Here is a 17,837-nt window from a genome sequence, read left to right on the forward strand (position 1 = left end):
CAGTTCTCAAACATTTATTCCTTTATACCAATTCCTGCTCACCACATGAAGAGTTGAAATAGCACTTTATTATGTGACTAACTCTATTCTGATGTTGGGAGAGTGGCAGCAGGTTGGCACAGACTAAATTCGGGGCAGTCGTGACCTAATGGTTAGAGAGTCAGACTGGTAACCTGGAAGCCATTGAGCAAGACATCTATCTCCCAATCACTCCCTCCCTGGGTGCCACAGCAAAATAGAAAAATGGCTGCCCTCTGGGTGTGTGTTTGTGTGTGTGTGTGTGTGTGTGTGTGTGTGTGTGTGTGTGAGTGTGTGTGTGTGTGTGTGTGTGTGTGTGTGTGTGTGTGAGAGCCTGTTTATGTGGTTTATGAGGACATATCAAATGTTCTCATAATTCAAATGGCCTTAAAAACATACTAAATTATGTTTTTTTAAGAAAGTAAAAATGCAGAATGTTTCCTGTGATGGGTAGGTTTAGGGGAAGGGGCAGTGTAAGGGGATAGAATGGTTTGTAGAGTATAAAAACCATTATGCCTATGGAGAGTCCCTGTAAACCACATAGACCAACATGTGTGTGTGTGTTTGTGTACTCCTAATGTGTGTGTGCTAAATTGGATGGGTTTAATGCAGATGACAAAATCCAAGTATAATTTGTCATACTTGGCCTTCACATGTCCCTGTCACTTTTTTAAGTTTCATTTTCACTCCAAGTAGGTGGGATTTGTAGTGTTTTAACATGTTTTGTGTGTTTCCTCACCACACTGAAAGCCATTGTCTCACCCCCCTGGGTATCTTTCCCTCCACACACAAACGAGCACACATAAAAAAAAAAAAAAAAAAAGGGCAAATGGCTCAAACACCTCTGAGGAATGAATCACAGAGCTGATAATTGCTGCTACAGATGCCATTGCGAAGAGAAGAGTAGCTTGGCAATGTATCCGCCGCTGTGAGCTGCATCAGATCAGCTTTTGGAGAATATTATTTTAAGAACATTTTATCCACTCACAAGTAGACAATTAACGAGCCATGCTATAGAGAAAAATGTGGTCATGAATATTAATACATTTATGTTTTTGCAATGCGCAAGTCTTCCAAACCCTAGTGAGCCTCCTACAGCATTTTAATGCATTGTGTATGCATACTTGCCTTCTAAAATGTATTTTTTTAATGTAAATTCAAATGAGCATTTCATCCCAGAATGAATTACGGAAAGTCTCAAAATATTTTTATTTTTTAAAATAAAATAATAATAGTAAAATGGCAGATAAGTTTTGATTTGTAAATTGAATACTGCAAAGTATAAATTAACTGTTTTACTCAAAATGTGGGTGTGCTATTTATCTTAACTCTCATTAGAGTATTTTTTGTTAGCTTAGCAACATTCTAATGCCTAACTCCATTGGAATTAGTTGTCTTCATTGCACTATTTTTGTAGTTGTTGCCATTGTAGAGCATTCTAAATCAGTGAGGTTCCATTTTACTTAGAAGGTAGATGCCTGTGTAGGTAATAGATAGTAATTAGAATAAACTTATAATAAAGTTTATAAATAAGCTATTGCTTTAAGCTATATGATTCATTATTTAGGTCTACCTGTAGGTCTAAATAAAGTTCAATAGTCATGGACAGTGATAACAATGTTACATCGATATTTGATCAAATGAATTTGGCTGCCCAGCACATCCAACCCACAACCCCCCTCCCTGAATCTGTTCTGCTGCAGTAATCAATCTCCATTATGGCCTCATCAGCTGCTCTCTAATAGTTATGTATACAGTCCTCTGCCACCAAGTAATGTCCGCGAAATAATTATTTAGGCCTTGGAGTTTCAAGCTCAATGAGGCATCAACACATTTCGTTTTGGGTCACTGAGTTTTATAGTTTCAACTACAGCTGGATGATTATATTGAAGCATATGGATTAGTTTGATTGTTTTGTTCGTTCTGCCTATAGATACAGCCATATGTGAGCTTGGTGGAAATGAAGAGCTATGCACTATGGGGTTACGTAATTTTAATGATAAAAGTTAAAATTTTATCAAAAGTTTTTTTTTTTTTTTTTTTTTGATAAAGTGTCTTCCAGCATTTTGGAGAATTCAGGAGAGGAGACTTTGGTCCAAAGGTACTAAAGTTTATCACATCCATCTGTGTGCTGTATAATTCCCCCACTATTGGTGTTTATTACTTCTATCAAGGTCACAGAAAGAGTAAAATAATTTGAGAACAACAAGAGATGGAGAGGGAGAATTGAGTTAGTTTAATAAGAGACAGGACAACAGAAGACTGGACAAAGGAAGAAAAAAATGATTTTCTAGCACTTTCTCACTTGCTCTCTCTCAAATGAGAGTACATTATGTGGCTCGTCTTTCCCTTGAAAGGTTAGGCTGACCCAGTGAGACCATACAGTGATGCCGCTGTATTGCTTACTTTTTCTCTGGAATAATATTTCTCTGTAAGGTATGGAGCTCCACACATGACGTGAAAAAAAATGAGGGCACAAATTAAGATTTAATTCCCATAACTTGTAAATTTGTGTCCACACTTTATTATTTGTTTCCTTGTTTTAATTCAATTATGGTCACTTTGTACTAATTTGTTCCCTCGCTTTAGTTAAATTGTGGCCAAGTTGTACTAATTTGTTTAATTATTTTAATTAAGTTAAATTGTGCTTGTCACATTAAATGTGTCATGTCATGTGCGTGCAGAAAGGTATCATTTTACGGAAATAAAATGGGTTACATGTTGACTTTAGTTGTGCATAGCAAATCAAAAATCATTCTCATTTTAAGCTCTTTATCTTTTTTTATCTATATTTCTTTCTTTTTAAGTCCTTTGTGCTTTATTTAAAAATGTATTGCCGATTGATGTTTTCGTCAAACAAGCCAAAATGATTTTAGTAATTTTTTAGGGTGCTGACTATGCCCCAATGTTTCTTCAGACTGTACCTTAATTGATTCGGCCCTTTAAGAGCGGACAACAATATGTTTAAGTCTTTCAAAGCTGCAGATGTTGTGATCCGTGCTGATTACTGGTAAGCGGCTTAGAGCCCTGCCGAGCACGGCTGAATTGCAGCAGAGAGATCTGGGGTGGGAAGGATGAGGACGGGGAGTGGTGTCAGACTATTGTGCTGACTTAGACAGGAAATGAGAGTGTGTCGACCTACAGACAAGATCTGGGTGAGGGACAACGGGGTAAGGCTAGGGCATGGTCAGCAGCAGAGGGTCCCCAGCAGAGAGCCTTGAGAAAAACACATTAGTGATCTCACATGTGCATAGACTTTCAGAAGAGATCTTAACAATGTCACAAACTGTCCTCAGATGTGATGGCAGACCTTTAGGCAGTTAGGGATGCTAATATTAACTCAAAGGCCAAATGATCTGAGCTATGCTATGCTATCCATATTAATTTTATATCACTTTACTCTTACTGTATTTAGACAATTCCCTTGTTTATTTCTTCTAAAGAAAACATACGAGAAACTTAGATGATGAATAAATAAGATCGCCATTACATCTTGAGAGCTATGAAAGAGAAACCAACCAAAGTTTCTTTTGAATGTTCAGTTCTGAACCCTGTAAATGATTCAATTGAAGAAATCAGTTGTTTTCCCCTCCTTTTTTAACATGGGTAATTACAGAGTCACTTGCACATAATACATAACCATCATATCTAATGAAGTGCTTCCTGAATATTTAATTGAGTTTCTATTGGCAATGGCTATTCTAGTTTGGTACCTTAGAAAGTGTCACATTCATGCCTCTTTTCTTCAGTCTACCAACAGAAATTATGACCTGAATTTGGATACAGCAAGATCAGCATATGTGTAATATGTGTTTGCATATCCACCACTATTAATCTCTCTGTTTCGATGAACGTTACTGGATGGCCACTGCTGACCTTGAACTGAAACGACTGTATAAAACTGACTGCCCTTCTTTTTCTCAGAAGGCAGAGCTTAAGAGGAAGACTTGATTAGATATGTACTGCAGGCTGGTGCAGTTGTGCTGGGTCCGGCTTGACGGATTCAAAGACAGGCAGGGTCACGCTTTATGAAATGCACTGTGTGGCTCAGTAGCTCAGATTTATCGGGATGGACATGGATTTCAAATATAAACAAGTGTATATTGAAAGTATTTAATATCTATTGATATGGAAAATAACAGGCAGCACAATTTGAGATATCATTCACGTCCATAATGCGGGATGAGTTGCCTCCACATATGCACTCCCATACATGAAGATTTGCGTCCATTATCAGTTCAGGAGGTAGAGAGAGATCATGCCCATTGGATGTCATGCGAGTGCATGGATGCGTCTGTCATTGTTCTTATACAGCTGAAAAGTTGTGTGTGTAAATCCCACGTCTTTTCAAAGTGTCTGCGGCTGATGCTGCTCTCTATGTTGCATACTGTGTGTGCTTTTTTTGTTGTTTTATTTCATTATTTTATTAAGCCAGTTCAAACCTGGTTATTGCCGAGTTAGACAAGAATTTGTTGTATGGATGGAAGGATGATGTCTCAGCATTCTACAGTCTATGTGGAAGTGTGCATTACTAATGTAATGAATGGAAGTTTTGTTTTAGGGCTGCTTTGATGTTAAGTAATATGATTTGAGACTCTACAATCACACTTACAATTATGCCACCAGCCCGTTCAAGGCTTTTCATAGCCTTGAAAAACACTTGCATACTTTGATGGCCCTTGTGGCTTAATGCTTTCTTTTTTCACTATGGCATTATGGATTCAGCAGCAAATAGCGGTGTAGGAAACACTGCTCTAATATTGTGTCCATGAGAATAGGGCAGCCCTCTAGCCTGTGTTATTTATGCATTTAATATTTGGGGAGGTTTGACTCATTTACTCTAGCTAGCTCTCACTCTTTCTCACTGTCTTAAGGTCTTCTGTACTTTTCTTCCTGCTCAAACTAGGTCTTTTGTTCCTTTTGTTTTTTACAATGCATTGCCTAATCAGAAGAGGCAGCATGTAGGTACCCCGACACTGCACAGCACAACACACACGCCTCAAATGGCTGCATGATTCACCTCTTCTCTCTTTATTTGTCCTTTTCTTTATTTTTTTTCCTCTCGTTTCACAGAATGATACGTTGATATGAGAAATTTGTGTGCTAACAACATTTTCTTTTTAACATTTTTTCTGAATCATTTTTTGTTCAGTCTTATTATTTGTTTCTCATGTTTATTCAACATGCACTTGCAATATGCTTTTACTGTTTCCCATGAAAACTTTTGTTTTATTTTGTTTTGTATGCATCTTCATGAAATAATATTTCAGTAATATTACTTTTTCAGTGTGATTTGTTTTTTAAATAATATTATTATTATTATTTTTTTTTTCATGTTTGTCAGAATCTTTGTTGCACCTATAGCTTGACTGTCGGCAGGGCCGGCGCCAAGGGGCGGCATTTCCGGGCCATGACCCCCGCCCCAAATGAGTTACTGTGCATGCATGCATTCGAAAACAATTACAAATGTGTGATTTTACCTACCTCTGGCCCCCATAGAAATATAAATGCACCCCACAGCCCCCGATTTATGTGCCCTGGCGCCGGCTCTGACTGTCGGCTCACTTTCATAATTTTTCTCTCTACCTCCTTTTTTCTCTTCACTGCACCCTTGTCTGACTGCATGGTGTTCTGATATTGGGTGCAAACACATTATAATGACAATTTCATTTATTTCCTCTGTCTATCTCTCTCTCTCTCTCTCTCTCAAGGGGATGTGCTTTTTCAGATGGCGGAGGTTCACAGACAGATCCAAATGCAGCTAGAGGACATGGTGAGTATCATTAATGTGATGAAGATTATATTGCCTCATAGGCACACATTTTCTCATTACATTTTCTCACAACATGACTGAGACAATCAGGTTGTATCTAAGAGGCCCCATTAGCCTCCAGGGTAAGGAAATGGAAGGGAGTGGTGTCTCAAAATGTCACATCGACTCAGACGCTTCCGTATATACATGGAGGACAATAGTCCACGGTCACATGCATAAACACACCAACTTAGACAGAACACAGACTTTCCCGTGCTGTGTGACACAGCTGCAGATGTTAAACAAACCATATCAGAGTCCTTCTGAAAATGATAACAGGGCAGAAAAAGGAGTCTTTGTTCTGTAAGGCTATTTGGTCTAGTGTTAATGACTGAGTTTGGTGTGAAATGTGTAATCAAATGCAGAGTCATTGTTTGTCATATGAGAGGACAATAGTGGGTTTGCACTGTAGTGTGTGTTTGAATATAATATGAACTGTATTTGTCTACTGTAATTTTCAGCTGAAATCTTTCCACAATGAACTACTCACAGAACTGGAGAAAAAAGTGGAACTGGATGTTCGCTACTTAAATGTAAGTATATAAGCATACATGCACAAACACTTACTAAGATACGGATGAAGTGTTGATGATTAAAAAATGTTCTTTGTGTATTATCAATAGTGCATAAAGCACTGCTCACACAGACATCACTTTAGCTTTCAGTTGGTCAACGTGGTTAATCTGCCTGAGAAACTTGAACCAGTAGTGAATCTATGTTTAACTTTCACCCTCACATGAAATTCTCGATCGCAATGGCTGGATTTCACTCACAAAAATGTATCTCGAGATTCTCTTACACAACTCAAGCTAAGCACTGTCTCTCTTTCTCGTTTCTTCATTTAATTGCTTAAAAAACATGTTGTCGCTTCCAATAACATAATCACTAGATGTATTCTCCATTTCAGTGAATTGGCCTTATCCACCCCCAAATACTGTCTCTTTTAAAGGCAATAATTAAGTTTACTGCATTTAATGAAAGCGAGAGTATAACCACCATTACCACTAACATTTTCTAAAAGGTTTGCCTTCTCGCCTATGTGAGATTTTTTTTTACTTTAGAGAAATCTGTTTATATGCATGAAAGATCAGCAGAGTATCTGAAATGAGGCTTTCAGCAACACAAATTGAGAAGTATTCTTAGTGGGGTCTCTAACTGGCTTGTTTGTAAGTGCATTAGATTGACCCTCAGCTTCTTGGCAAGAAATCAAAGGGCCATTTTTTCACTCACTCATTTCCAGCATCGACAAAAATAATTAACTATGCTCCCATGCTTTTCTGTTCCAAACATGAGAAGGCTGAAAAATAAAACTGCGTTAGGCTCAGTCAAATGTAGCAGAAGGCTTTGGCAGCGAAGACTAAAGGAAACAAAGAGGCTTGGTTTGAAACACAATGAATCCATGAAGCAGGGAGCTCTGGGAAGACACTTTGAGGACAATGAAAGAACTGATTGGGCTGACTCAGCCAAGTTCCCATTAGTAAAGAACACATGACGACCTTCAGGTCTTTTTGATTCTGGATTCTGTTCAGTTAAGCATAGTTAAGAAACTTTTGTCTCACAATGGGCACGCTAAACATTTATATTAAGCTTTAAACCTCAGGATGTCCTGAAAATAAAGTTCAAGCCTCATCTCATTCCATTCTAGTTGGCATTCGTCCACTTTCTGGCTGCTTGATAGATATTTAAAATACGAGCATTCATCTCCTCGTCTTGTCCATTAAGATAATCTTAGCTGCTGATTGTGAAGAGAGCTATGTTATTTCGTCTTGCAGGCAGCTCTGAAGAAATATCAGATGGAACACAAAAGTAAAGGAGAGAGTTTAGAGAAATGTCAGGCTGAACTGAAGAAACTGCGCAGGAAGAGTCAGGGCAGCAAGAACCCCTCCAAATATGGAGACAAGGAGATGCAGGTGAGTCAACTTTGCTCTTCAAATTTATTTTTGGTGGGCTAATTATGGCCCAAAAAATTCTGTCAACATTCACCCTCATGTCATTCCAAACCCATATGATATTTGTTAAAATGTAGTTCCAAACACCCAATTTTAGTCTGGAACAACATGAAGTTGAGTAAATGATGAGATAATTTATTTTTGGATAAATTATTTCTTTAAAATGTCTCTCAGAGTACAGAAGACGAGCATAAATAAATTAATGTTGTAAAAAATGTACGTCTCTGCGCTCAAAATTTTGGCAGTAGATTAGAATGTTCCAGAATTTAGGCATTTCATTTGTTTTTGATGTGTGTGCAATCTGTGACCAAACTGAGTCTTTCTGCTGGGATGGAATATCATGGGAATTCTAAAGATCCCTCTATTTCTATAAATACCCCCCCCCCCCCCCCCCCCTTCACAGTTTGAAAACACCTTTGAACTCACGTGAGATGATTTCTCAATTTATATTTCTTTCCAACTTATTTTTGTCTTACTATTGTAATAGTATTTATAGCAACAACAACAAAAAAAGTCAGTTGGTTCGAAAGGTCCATTAAAAATAACCACGTCACAGCAATTTTTTTTTTGCACAGGTATATTTTCGGAATATATTGAAATATTAACAAGCCTCTTTCACACGTTATGGATCCACAAGGTTGTTTTCATTATTTTCTTTTTCAATAAAGGTGTATTTTTTTCTTTTTTGATATGTTGTTGCTCTTTTCATGCACCTGATTTGCACGAAACCAGACAATAAGCTGTGAAAACAGAACAAACATTCCAGTTTTAGTCTCTTTGGCTCTTTAGGTGTTAAAGAAAATCCCACTCTATTGGCTGAAGTCCTTCCATGCAATATTGTACTTGTTTTGTGTGGGTTTCATTGTGTGTGGTGTCCTTGTGCTTTTGTTCACCGAGGCCTCATCGTATGGGGGTTGAATTGTCAGGGCCGCTGTTTGTTTTGAACATACGCCTCTCACTATCGTCGTCACCAGGTGCGAGGTCAGAGGGAAGTGGGAGTGTTATGCTGTGGACTGATCTGGGGGTCGGTTCATGGCATTAGCTGTAGGTGTGCTCCTGTAGTGGTGTGGGAACACGCTGTTGCGTAAAACGCCGTGGGCTCTGTTTGCTTGTTAAACACACTCCACAGGTGTGTATAAGAGAACACAGAAATAATAAAGATGAGTGGGTTGTTTAAATTTTTTAAATGAACACAACGAAGGCAACTTCCTGTTCCAAAATCTAACGAAAGATGTTGGAGGATCATAGTAAACCAAACAGAGGTGATTTGTTATTCTATTTCAGGGTTGGGCAACATTCATAGTTTAAGAATTAGTTTCCTTTCAGTGTATGTGAGTTTAAAAGTGAGGCCCCACTTTATATTAGGTGGCCTTAAGTACTATGCACTTACATCAAAAAATAAGTACAATGTACTTACTGTGTTCAAATTGTTTTGCAAAACACCTTTTCTGATATTGAGGTGAGATACGGGTAGAGTTAGAGACAGGTGTGGTGGTGTGGGTAAGTTTAAGGGTGTAAGGGAAGTGCCAACTGTGTAATTACAAATGTAACTACAGAAATTAATTACAGATGTTTTTTTTTATTTTATGTAAGTACAATGTAAAAACATGTATGTACACAATAAGTGCATTGTATCAAATGATTAATTAAAATGTTAGTACATAGTAGTTAGGGCCACCTAATATAAAGTGGGTCCGCAAAATAAATTGGTTACACCCAACAGAAAACTAAATCGAAATGTAAAATAATGACAGGAAAATGAAATTCAAAGGAATTTGTTTTTGGGCTCCAAAAACTTAAATGAAAGCATTCTGGATAATTACATAATTTGGGGAAAATGGGATGTATTTGGGATGGATGCCTTTTTGGGCTTCAAAATTTAGGCTGCCATTATAAAGCTTGGGTTAGCCAGGACATTTTTTTTATATAACTCTGATTGTATTCGTCTGAAAGAAGATTATTAATAATAATTCATTATTATTATAATTTATCATATAGTATGATAAATTACATTTTATGTAGAGAAATGTAGTATTTGTATTATTGTAAACCACATTTTCATCAGGAATTTCTTATTTCATTATATTTTTTTTAGTCTATTCAATTGCCTTAGACCACCCTGTTCTATATATTCTTTGTTTTAGTTTTTTTGGCCTTCCATAGACCTCAACAGATTCAGTGCCACGCAGAAACAGAGGCTCTGATGTTCTTTTTTTCTTGACCAATGATCAAAGGCCTAAAGTTTGATGTGTATGCAACTCATTTAGAAAATAGATGGAAATCACATTCTGATTGTTATTTTAGCTTGTGACTCTGTGTTGCACAGGGTTTCAATAAGAATTAGAGCATTTAGTCTCTGCCCTTAGCCCATAAACCCCAGATGCTCTACAGTTTTTATTTTATTTTTTATACAGTTTGTTATTTGTGAAAGCTGAGATTTACCTCAGAGAAAACACTATGTATGTGTGAACCTTTCCCATGGTTCCCTACATGTGGCAACTCTCATGAGATTTCTGAAATGTCCAATGAATGTGATTTCTTTTTTTCCTTCTGTAATAGCTTTTTGATTATTTATAGGTAGGTGTGTGTGTGTGTGTGTGTGTGTGTGTGTGTGTGTGTGTGTGTGTGTGTGTGTGTGTGTGTGTGTGTGTGTGTGTTTATTCTACTTAGCAGCTCAGTATGAACCATGGATGAATTTTACATGTGCGGCTCATGGTCCCTGTTGTGCATCATGCTGTGAAAAGTCTGCAGAGATGCCATGAGCAGAACACTGCAAAACACTACACCAAACTGTAGTGCATATCTTTCAAAGAATTTTGGAGTATTTTTATTGGCCTGTGTTGGATATTTAATTGTGCATGCTTATTTCCCTTATTATATTTTTATTAAGTGAGCATTAGATGACAGAAAAGAGAGATGTTAAAAATAAACATTAATATTATTTTTAAAATACTAATAATTGTAAAATGTAATCTGTCATCTCAAATCAATATCCATTTTTAAACTCTACATTTTAATATTGTGACGTGTTAATTCATTTGGACAAAATCTAATTTTAATATCGACCTTTTACTGGCATGATTATGCCAGTAATCTCAATTTCCCCCCCAAAAAAAGAATAAGGAAGAAAAAAAAAGATTTCTAGAGAGAAATGCAGGTCTGTTCCAGTTCCCCCGTATAACTAGTGCCAACATTAGCACCATGGCATGACTAATCTAATGCACTCATTTATCTCTTTTTGTTTCCTTGAAGAATCATAATGCACATAAATTATGGTGCACTGCAATCATATCCAGCATTCATATTCAGCACATGTTAAAATGAGGCCACGCGGAGGGCAGGCTGATTTATTTGAACTGGAGTGTCACTTATGATTTCAGGCTGCAGTAGTGTAAGATATGGACCCACATTACATCATCTTTGTGTGTGCACATTTGTATTCTCCTTGGGTACCAAACTAAAGGCACGTAATGGAGAAATCTGAATATGTTTTTGAACCCATTTACCCCGACCCCACCAAAATGAGCCATACGCCTACATACTGTCCAGCATACATAAACACTATGACAGTGCAGTAGTACAGTGACTGCTTACCAACTCTAGTGTGTAAACCTGTTGAATGCAGTGTTTTTAGCCTGACAGTTGTTTACAGCGTTTACTGTTGCTTAGTTGAGTATGATCATGTCAGCTACTCTACAAGTAGTACATCATGCTAATCACACTGCCTGTCTATTGCTTGAATCACTATAAGAGACTGTAAATATAGATGTAGCATTTTTTGCCATGCTCCTGTGCATTTATTTTGAAAATATAGTTTATATAGTTTAGGTTGTTTAAATCATTAAAAACCTTTTGCAGTAAACATCTATCAAGTCTGACATAAAAAACACTAGTTTTCATACATTTTACTAATAAAATAAAGTTAATTACTTTTGCAAATGAAACCTTTGTGTGTGTGTAAATTAACTAGTGCAGGGCCAGTTTGGTAACTGTAAGATGCAGAAATATAATGCAATTGAGCTTTGCCTGGTAACAACATATTTTTGTACTTTCTTAGGTTCTACATTTGCAGTTATGTAAGTGTACTTGCTGAACCTCAAGGTTTAATCTTAGCGTGCAGCTTGTACATGAACTCTACATGTTAATGTACTCTTCATGACTCAGGCACTAAGAACATTTAATAGGAGCAGAAAAGGGGTCTTGACCATGGCTCATTAAATTCAAAGAAGATCCTGCAGTATAGTGCTGTCATTGTCCAAAGAGAAAAAGACAGACCGTCATATCTGATCCATTAGCGCATAAAACACATGCAGTCTACATGTTCAAAAGAATATATTTTGAAGAATATTTGTCAAATATATGTCGATATCAACTATAACAGTTGATTGGCCCCATTGACTTCCATAGTTATTTTCCAAACTGTGCAAGTCATTGGGGCCCATCATCAGCTGTTTGGTTGCAAACATTCTTTAAGAATGAAATTCATACAGGAGTGGGTGAACTATCCCTTTAATGCAATTGACAACGGAAGAAATGGCAAGTAGAAACAAACAAAACAAAGCCATGTGTTAAACACAACATGACATGAACACGCAGCCAATGAAAGCTCTCACAGACAGTCCACACAAAACATGACAAGCTGCACGCTACACAGAACGCGACAACAATGCACTCATAGACCAGGCGCTCGCTTGATCGTTGTTGCCAATCACAGACACATCCGATAAGCACATGAGCACAGTGGCCTGTCAAGAGGTGTTTATGATTACAGCTCAACAGCGCTCAAAGAGTCACATTTTTCAGTACCGATTTGGTATCGCAGCCTGTACTCTTGACAACACTAATCCAAACACTGCTCCGCACATACACTAACAAAAAAGCCTATGCCTTGACCGAACTCGAATCTGCACACCCACAAGAAGACAAGACAATAGGAGTGTCAAGGCTTTATCACCATACTAAGAATAAACCAAACCAAAGGGGCAGAACCCTGACAGTATATGCTAGTTTGTCTACAAAAAAAAAAGAACTTTGAGTTTTTCTTTAAGGGGGTTTACACTCAAGAACCAAACTTCAAAAGGGAAGGAAATGCCTTTAAAATTTTTGCCAGGTATGTTGTTTCTATTTTGATAAGATCCTGAAAAGAACAGAGGCTATTTGAGGAGAAGTATAACCACCATGTTTTTCCCTCAGCATTTTCTTTTCAGCCACCTAGAATATTTTGCTGAGCAATTCCCAGTTCACTTTAAATAAAGTTATATCAGAAGAAAGCTATTTAAAGTGATGTGACTGACACTTTGGGTTGATGCCGTGTGCAGAAATATTCAGCGATCAGCTGTTTTTGTGTGCTGAACATGTTACCTGTCAGCGGTGTGACCAAACTCCCACTCAATCAGAGAATCCTAGAAATGGTACATTTACATCTTGTGTTTTACCTTCAGGCTGATTGCATATATTCAAGCTTGACAACTCAATATCTGCTTTCATATTTGACACTACAATATCTGTTTCTCAGTCAAAGCTGGTGTGTTTCTCTTTAGCGTTTCATTTTTTCTCTCTCTTTCACTTCTCATTTTTCCCCACTTGAGTTTAATGTTAAAGTATTACAAGTATATCTAATGTACACTTGATGGGTTTCAGAGTAACTAAACCTGCAAAACTGTTTTGATGCTGGTTGGATGTGTGGCAAATGAGTTTGAAACTGCATGATATTGTGCAAGTCACTAAACTCATCACATGTCAAAGATTGAGAGACTGGGGGAACATATTGTACATATTCATATGAACCTGTGACACGATTTCACATGATGCAATGACCTTTTCTAATTTTAAACTAAAAATAGACTTGCAAACAGTGATTCCAACCTTTTTCATTAACGCTTGGTGGGAAGGAATCAGCATAGCTCGCTGTGATATCACGATGCCTACACAGGTTGAGTCTGTGTGTGTGCGTTTGGATCGCATCCAGTTCCTGCAAGGTGTATGTCCTTGTTAGATGATGTTTTGACTGTAGTGTGATCTCTACCGAGAAGCAGCCTTAGTCATTTCTATGTTGTTATACAAGACTTAAGTTAATGGTTATGATTATTTGATCCAGTTCTACATTTATTTTAATTTATTTAATTAAATGGTAAATAATGAACATAACCTTTTTTACTACATGGATTCTCTGATCAAACCAAATAAGCCTGGCTAAAAAAGGCCTCACCAGCTTTGTGTGCGATGAACCATTGAGCTTTAGCCTTCCCATTTGCCATCATACAATATGAGTAACGGCCTACATGGTTGTCATTTGAAATGCGTGGTTTCTCCTAGCATGACTTTCATTACATCCTTCTGAGTCAAACTTGGGCATTGTTTGCCTTTTTTTTTGTCTGCTTCACACCACCTTCCCTGTCCTCCAGTACGTCGAGACCATCAGCAGCAAACAAAATGAGCTGGATAACTACATCTCTGAGAGCTACAAGAATGCCCTGTCCGAAGAGAGAAGGAGGTATTGCTTCCTTGTTGACCGTCAATGTGCAGTGGCCAAAACGAGCAGTTCCTACCACACCAAGGTGAGAATCCATATCATGTTGAAGAAAATTTGGGTCGCAGAAACACTAAAATTCAATTAGTTTAAGTAAAAATTACAATTGAGCATGCATTTTAGCCCATTAAAATGTTAAAGACAACATTAAATGGCCTTTACAACACATTTATCTTCCACAATGTGATGCTGAATAATCAGTAAGACTAATTTTATTTCATCCATATTTGGTTGGATCAATTGTTCAGTTAAATTCATGTTATTTGTTAATATTATTAATAAAGCCTTGTTTATGTCGACTTGACCATGGTTACATTTAGCAGTTGTGAAAATTATTACATTTGACAAGACTTGAGAAAGTCTTATATGTTCAATGTATATATGTTCAATTTTGATTTCATGTTGTCTTTAACCTTTCAGTCATGTAATGTACATTAAACATTAAAGCAGATCATATACTATAAATTAAGTAACCATTAGTAACCAGTAGTAACCATTTTGCCAAGTAAATGATATACATGGACAACTCCACATTTTGTGTTCAGTTGTTTCTGCTCCCAAGTTCCATTTATTCAGTCATTCATTGCATTTCATTGCTGATCATTCCACCATGCTTGCTAGAGAATGTGCTTGAATGTATATGAGTTCTTCATTTGGATCAAAAATTCAAATTGTGTTTACAATTCACTATGATTTTGAACCACGACTACATTTGATTGCTTATCAATCGAATTGAGATTTAATCAAGGTGGGGCCTCCCAAACATCAAACACATTTACGCAGTGAAGGTTGATTATTCTTTTTAGGACATTACATTCACACTGATCAAAAATAGAGTAGCGATTCAGTGTCTCTTGGATTCACCAGCATTCAGAAGAACACCAGTCATTCCCAAGTAAGCGAGATTCACTCCTCTACTGTGACGCCCACGCTTCAGAGATGGTGATAGACAGAGTGTTGGGAGCAACCATGGCAAGAGAAGGAGAAGAAAAAGGGAGGGCCAGGCAGAGAGTGGCCCACTTTTACAAGAACAGACTGTTCAGACGATAATCACTGTTTTCATGTATGTGTAGGAAGACTCTGCAGGCAAATGAAGAAATATTTTAGACAAAGAGTCGGTACTCCATGGGGTAATATTGCATTGGGGTCTATTCTACATAATACTGGCCAAATCTTCTGACCTTCTTTTTGATCTACTTTTGTGAGAACAGGAAGATTAAAGTAATGTGAACTAAATGACCATCTGCCAGAGTTTGTCATGGTTGGATCTTAACACCGTTGCCCACGCCAGTCATGCAATAGCAACAGTACTTGATACTTAATCACTCATCTGCAACTGAGGGCAGAAGGAACAAAGAGAGTATAAAGAGTCTCTCTCATGCGCCGATGACTAAGAGATTTTACCACTGGGAAGAAAATTGAAAAGCATGTGTGCCCAAGCAGGCTCAGTCCTCTTGGAACAACTTGGGATCAAGCGCCTTAAGGTGATGATACAGAGGGAAACTTTTTGAGCAATGTTCCTTGGGCACTTTCCCATTGAGAATGGGCAACAAATCTGTATACTTTAGATCGGTCGTGGGCCCTGTGTCTCACCTGGTTGCCCCGTTGTCATTGCTCAAAAAGTTGCCATGTGTATCATCACCTTAACTCTTTGAGGGGGTTTGAACTATCAACATGCTAGTAAGTAGCCCTGAGCCTTATATCCAATACCCCACATGGTGTTCAATGACCACAGATAACCCACAAATGAAAATGACATTTACTCATGTCCTTCCAAGCTGGTATGAATTTTTTTTTTAACCAGATGTTTTGCTCTTTTTGTGCTATAAATTACAAGTTCCAAGGCCTTAAAAAACCTTTGTATGAACAAGAGGCGAGAAATTATTATTCGCAAAGTGCATTCAAAACTGTCAGATCTTATTAACTCTCCCACATTCTCAAACTTGATGTGTGCTGTGAACCAGTAGCATTTAGCAGCATTGAAAAAGGGAAATTTTTGAATGTAAATTAATGAGATTTGATGAATGAATGAGAACTACTGTATGACAGAGCAAGACATTTAGGGAATAATAGTTCAGGATTTTAATATCGGTCTGCATTTGTGTTTCAATAAAGAATGTAATTAATACAGGTTTGGAATGACATTTGAGTAAAAAATGATCAAACTTTCATTTTAAGGTGAATTAGCCCTTTAAAACCTCAAACGCTTCAACTTGACAATAGTTTAATGACCTTGCTGAATGTCATGTCAATATGTCATGTCACTTGACACTTAACGTCATGTAACGTCATGGTGAATTTGAAATTGCGCTCGTCTTTTCTTTTGTGACGTATATCTGAGTGAAACGATTTATTGGACAAGAAAATTTAAGTTGGGACATGGTTTTGGGAATTGATCGGATCATGCGAGATAACGTCATAGAAGAGATATTGTTGCAAAGAGGAGGGGAAGTTCATGTTCATGAAGGCACTTTGAATAACAAAATGATGTGCATGGATAAATTGACTGCATTGAAAACAGCGCTAGTGTTTTTGCCATCATGGACCCTAGTGAGGTCGTGACAGAGTCTGCAGGTGCCGGACAGGCAGGCGGGTGATAATTGCTTTGGGTGGGGTGGAAAGAGGTCGTGACTTAGAAAAGGACCATAGGGGCTCAGTAGATGCAGTACTGGCCGGCGCTGGCCAAATAGTGACTGTAGGGGTATTATGAATACAGAGTGAAGGAGAATAAGAACAAAGATTAGAATAAAGGTTTTGACATAATTATTATGTTTCATTAGTTCAGTAGGAGCACGTTCAGATAACTGACATGAATGGACAGCACTCAGCCAATCAACAATAATGAGGTATTCATATTCAGCAGCCCTCCCTGCGGACAGCACACCAAATACGCATTTTAACTTTACTCTCTATAAACTATATGTGCGTGCAAACTCGTTAAGTTAAAAGACTGTAAAAGCTGGATTCAGGGAAATTTAAAGTAAGTAGGTATTTAGAAGACCTTTCACCTATGAAAGGTGCACTGTGTTACATTTATCACACTTATTATAAAGCAGGGGTGCCCTGTTCCTGGAGATCTACCTACCTGCACAGTTCAGATTCAACCCTGATATAATTATCAAGATATTAAGTAGCTGGTTCAGTCATGTTTGATCAGGGTTGGAGCTGAACTTAGCAGGAAGATAGATCTTTAGGAAGAGGATTGTGCACCTCTGTAATAAAGGAATGCTGATATATTTAGTGCTGTTCCTTATTTTTCCCTTCCTATGACTTCATAAGATGATTAATTATAACCATATCATAGTTATCATCTGTCAAACTGCGTAACGATTCTGCATAAATTGTCATGTACTGGTTTGGGACAACATCAGGGTGTCAGTATAGTATCACCCAATACAAGGGTAGGTTCAAACCAAAACCAAATTGTAACATAAGGAACGACATAAGGTTGAGTAAATAACAATAATTTTCACTTTTGGGGGAACTATCCCTTTAGAAAAAAAATGTCACAACACTTCATTTGTCACAT

The 17,837-nt window shown here is 37.5% G+C and overlaps 1 protein-coding gene across 7 annotated transcripts in view; it reads left to right on the top strand.

The window, feature by feature from the left end:
- baiap2b (BAR/IMD domain containing adaptor protein 2b) overlaps positions 1 to 17,837 on the top strand; it is a 57,288-nt gene that overhangs the window by 25,488 nt on the left and 13,963 nt on the right. For all 7 annotated transcript variants that reach the window (XM_067430469.1, XM_067430473.1, XM_067430474.1 and 4 more), the window contains 4 exons: positions 5,730 to 5,791; positions 6,292 to 6,363; positions 7,603 to 7,740; positions 14,184 to 14,336. In XM_067430469.1, coding sequence (XP_067286570.1) covers positions 5,730 to 5,791; positions 6,292 to 6,363; positions 7,603 to 7,740; positions 14,184 to 14,336 — 425 coding nt within the window. Of the gene's footprint in view, positions 1 to 5,729; positions 5,792 to 6,291; positions 6,364 to 7,602; positions 7,741 to 14,183; positions 14,337 to 17,837 lie in introns of those variants that run through there.

This window comes from Pseudorasbora parva, chromosome 21 (assembly GCF_024679245.1).
Source record: "Pseudorasbora parva isolate DD20220531a chromosome 21, ASM2467924v1, whole genome shotgun sequence".
Taxonomy (NCBI): domain Eukaryota; kingdom Metazoa; phylum Chordata; class Actinopteri; order Cypriniformes; family Gobionidae; genus Pseudorasbora; species Pseudorasbora parva.